This window comes from Rhagoletis pomonella, unplaced genomic scaffold (genome assembly GCF_013731165.1).
Source record: "Rhagoletis pomonella isolate Grant_MI unplaced genomic scaffold, Rhpom_1.0 Rhpom_scaffold_00002, whole genome shotgun sequence".
Lineage (NCBI taxonomy): Eukaryota > Metazoa > Arthropoda > Insecta > Diptera > Tephritidae > Rhagoletis > Rhagoletis pomonella.
Window position 1 is genome coordinate 56,919,539 of NW_023458556.1, and position 3,241 is coordinate 56,922,779.

The 3,241-nt window shown below is 34.1% G+C and overlaps 1 protein-coding gene across 1 annotated transcript; it reads right to left on the reverse strand.

Annotated features, from left to right (window-relative positions):
• Nucleotides 1–1,613: 1,613 nt before the first annotated feature.
• On the reverse strand, nt 1,614–2,448 carry LOC118733861. Its single transcript, XM_036463471.1, has 2 exons — nt 1,926–2,448; nt 1,614–1,862 (listed from the first exon to the last, which is right to left on the reverse strand). Exons 1-2 carry the CDS (start codon nt 2,377–2,379, stop codon nt 1,702–1,704), a joined length of 615 nt encoding a protein of 204 aa, XP_036319364.1. The 5' UTR covers nt 2,380–2,448; the 3' UTR covers nt 1,614–1,701.
• Nucleotides 2,449–3,241: the final 793 nt, after the last annotated feature.

The window sequence follows — 3,241 nt, forward strand, 5'->3', positions numbered from 1 at the left end:
TTTCAGAATGCCTCACAATTTTCTTAGCCTAAAATAAACTCTTTGGGATAAAGTTAATTGCCGTTTTTTTTGACAGATATTCCATTGAAAATTATGTCAGAAAGCTGCAACTTACTTAATTGTCTACCTTACTTTGACAATGAAGGCGACCTTTTGTTCCCACATTTGCGGCGCTTACCTTTTTGGGAGCTCCTCCCACCTCCAAACGGTAAATGGACTTTATGAGAAGATTTTTCATGGCAGTAATACACTCGGAGGTTTGCAATTGCCTGTCGATGAGCGACCGCTGTTAGAAAAAAACTTTTTCAATTTAGATATTTTCCAGACCACGGATAGAACCTCGGGTGGTTGTACGCAACTTTAACCACTCAGCCGCAGCGGCCCACACAGTTAATATGGCACGAAAACAAACTTTCATGTTTATGTACACTGTCGGAAAAAATTATTGGCACAGAAAATTTTTCACAATATAAGCAACAATTTATATTCTAATTTTCTTCTGCTAACTTTCTATAAAAAAATACGGTTAATTCTACAAAAAAACTAAGAATATAGTTTCTAAACTTTGTGCAATTGGGGAAAATTCAATAAATTTTCAACTTTTTAAGCAGAAGTTTTCTGGGTATGCAGTTTTGTAGCCAAATGAATTTTAGTAAGAAAAATGCAAGTTTGAAGCTAGTAAAAAATCGTATTGATTTTTGAGATTTTTTTTGTTGAAAGTGTTTCGTATTTTTTTCATACAAAGTATTTTCAAATTTGTTTTTGTATTGAAAAATCTGCGTGGAAAAATTGTAAAAAATAACGGTAAAGTCTAGCTAGTACTAACTTGCTATTTAAGATGATAAGATTTATTGGGCTACAAACCCGCATACTCAAAAATTCTAAAGAATCTGATTAAAAGGATAAACATTTTCATGAATATTTTTTTGAATTTACCTGAGCTTTTTGTTGTAGTAGATATGAAGCATATATTTGTAAAAAATTAGCGAAAAAAAAAAATTTTTTGCATATATTGAAAAGGTTCTGTGTGCCAATACTTTTTTCCGGCAGTGTATGTATTTTGTTTCACTTCAAAGGATGTAAAACTTATTCCTTCCATTCAATGCAATCTCCGACATAGGTTGCATATGTCGCTGCCCTTATGTGATATTTTGCCTAAAAATCTCCACTGCTAATATTTGCCCCTTACGCTTCCAAGCAAGCATAGAATATTCGCTTACTGCCTTTAGCGTTTCTCGCACACTTATCTATCTACATATGTACGAGTATATCTCCTAAGCAGTATTGTGTACACTAGACTGGGTCTGTCCCCATACAAAAAAAAAAAGTTGCTAATGTCCGCCCCTAAATTTAAAGATTATGTTGAGAGGGTTCTGGAAAAATTTTATTTTTTTTTTTTTTAACCCTCCGAAATACAGCCGAAATGGTTTTTTCGTTGTAACTTGGTTATTTGACGGCCGATTTTTAAAATTGATATGTCATTATTTTTGTCTTGAGAAGCTTCACTTTTCGTTCTTATGTCTTTTTAAGCTTTGAAGTCGCGTTCGCATGATAAGGGCAGAAACAAAATTTTACCCCCCCCTAAAGCATATTTTTTTTCCTTACCAAACGAAAGTACTTAAAAATTCAAGAAAATGTTGCCTTCAAACTATATTACTAAAATAATCAACAAAAAAGTTATTTCACTTACAATATTTATTGCTACTTAAGCAAATTTTGGCGCGAATCAAGGCTTTTATATTGGTCTCGGCTTTCTAATTTTGCAAAAATGTGGCCCACGCGCTTTTCATCAGTGACAGCACTTGCAGACTCACTAACAACACGCACAAACCGTTCGGTATTCTGGGAATGACAGAGGAACTCTAAAAAAAAATGATTTAAAAGTACTATAAGACCCGTGAAGTTTTTAGTTTGAAGATATTTACCTGGGATATTTATCACTTCATTTTCCGAAAATTGAAACATTGTAAGTTCACTATCTGGGTAGAACTGCACACAAGGGGGTTCCGTAATCTTAAACTGACTCCAATCGATCATGCTGACATACGACTTACTTTCAAAGTTTATTACGCCACGCTTTGGGACCTTGAACACGCGAAGCCCTGCTGGTGGATATTGACGTGCTGTTTTGATTTTTTCGTACCCATCATTACGTATCTCTGGATCAGCGTCGGTTATCATGGCTAATAATATATTTTCTGGGTGAAAATAATATGCATTATTTTCTATAGCTGAACGTATAATGGCTTGAACAGCATTTGATAGTTCGCGTATCCAGCAAATATACTTAAAAACGTGTCTACTTTCATGAATTGCTTGTGGCTGGCTCTTTACAAGAAACCAGAATGGTGCATAAACTTTCACAACAAACTCTACCATGTTTCGCAACTCCGCTGACGGGCTTTCTTTGGAAACATATACCCGAAGTAACCTGGAAGCTGTTGTAAGCCACCGGGATTTTTTGGAACACTTGCAGAGCCGTAATATTTAAGGAACAAAAAATATTCAATAACACCACGTTTCGTAGGTAACATTTTAATATCAATATCGCGCTTAACGAAAGCCATTTTTAAATTGCACACACTGTTAAGTCACTTTTTAATTTTATTTCACCAGCACAATTTATGGTATTAATTATAAATTATTATTATCAATACGAAACAACAGGTTTGACTCACTTATTTACTTTGACTTCCACAATTTATAAAATTTATTGGCATGATTAAATTACAAGAGGTTAGCTCGCTATTGACAGCGTCAGTTTTGCACTCCCCGGGTTGCTGATGCGACGAAAACAAAGAGTATGAATTTGGGAAAAATCGTAGCAAAAATGTACCTAAATTGGTACGAAAGCAGTGAGATTAAATTTCCAACTAAGAAAACTGTTGGAGGAATTTGTGGGGGCGAATTTTGTTAGCTGACCTAACCATGGGTAAACGACTTCATAGCTTAAAAGGAAATGTGATGGCATGTTAATTTTAAAAATCGGCCGTCAAATACCCAACTTTCAACGAAAAAACCTTTTCGGCTGTATTTCGAAGGGTTAAAAAAAAAATAAAATAAAAATTTCGAAATCCTCTCAACATAATCCTTAAATTTAGGTTACTCTGTATTTTTGTTGTACTGTGTTATTATACTTACATCTGAAACTCATGTTGACCTGTGATATTAAAAGTGCTATAACTCCTTTGTTTATTATTTTAGTAATATAGTTTGAAGGCAACATTTTCTTGAATTTTTA

What these genes read in the sequence shown, in the direction of transcription:
- LOC118733861 (XM_036463471.1), bottom strand. Translation starts at nt 2,379, where the DNA reads ATGGTAGAGTTTGTTGTGAAAGTTTATGCACCATTCTGGTTTCTTGTA. An exon ending in TGAAGTGATAAATATCCCAG is followed by an intron (nt 1,863 to 1,925) that starts GTAAATATCTTC and finishes ATTTTTTTTTAG; the next exon opens with AGTTCCTCTGTCATTCCCAG.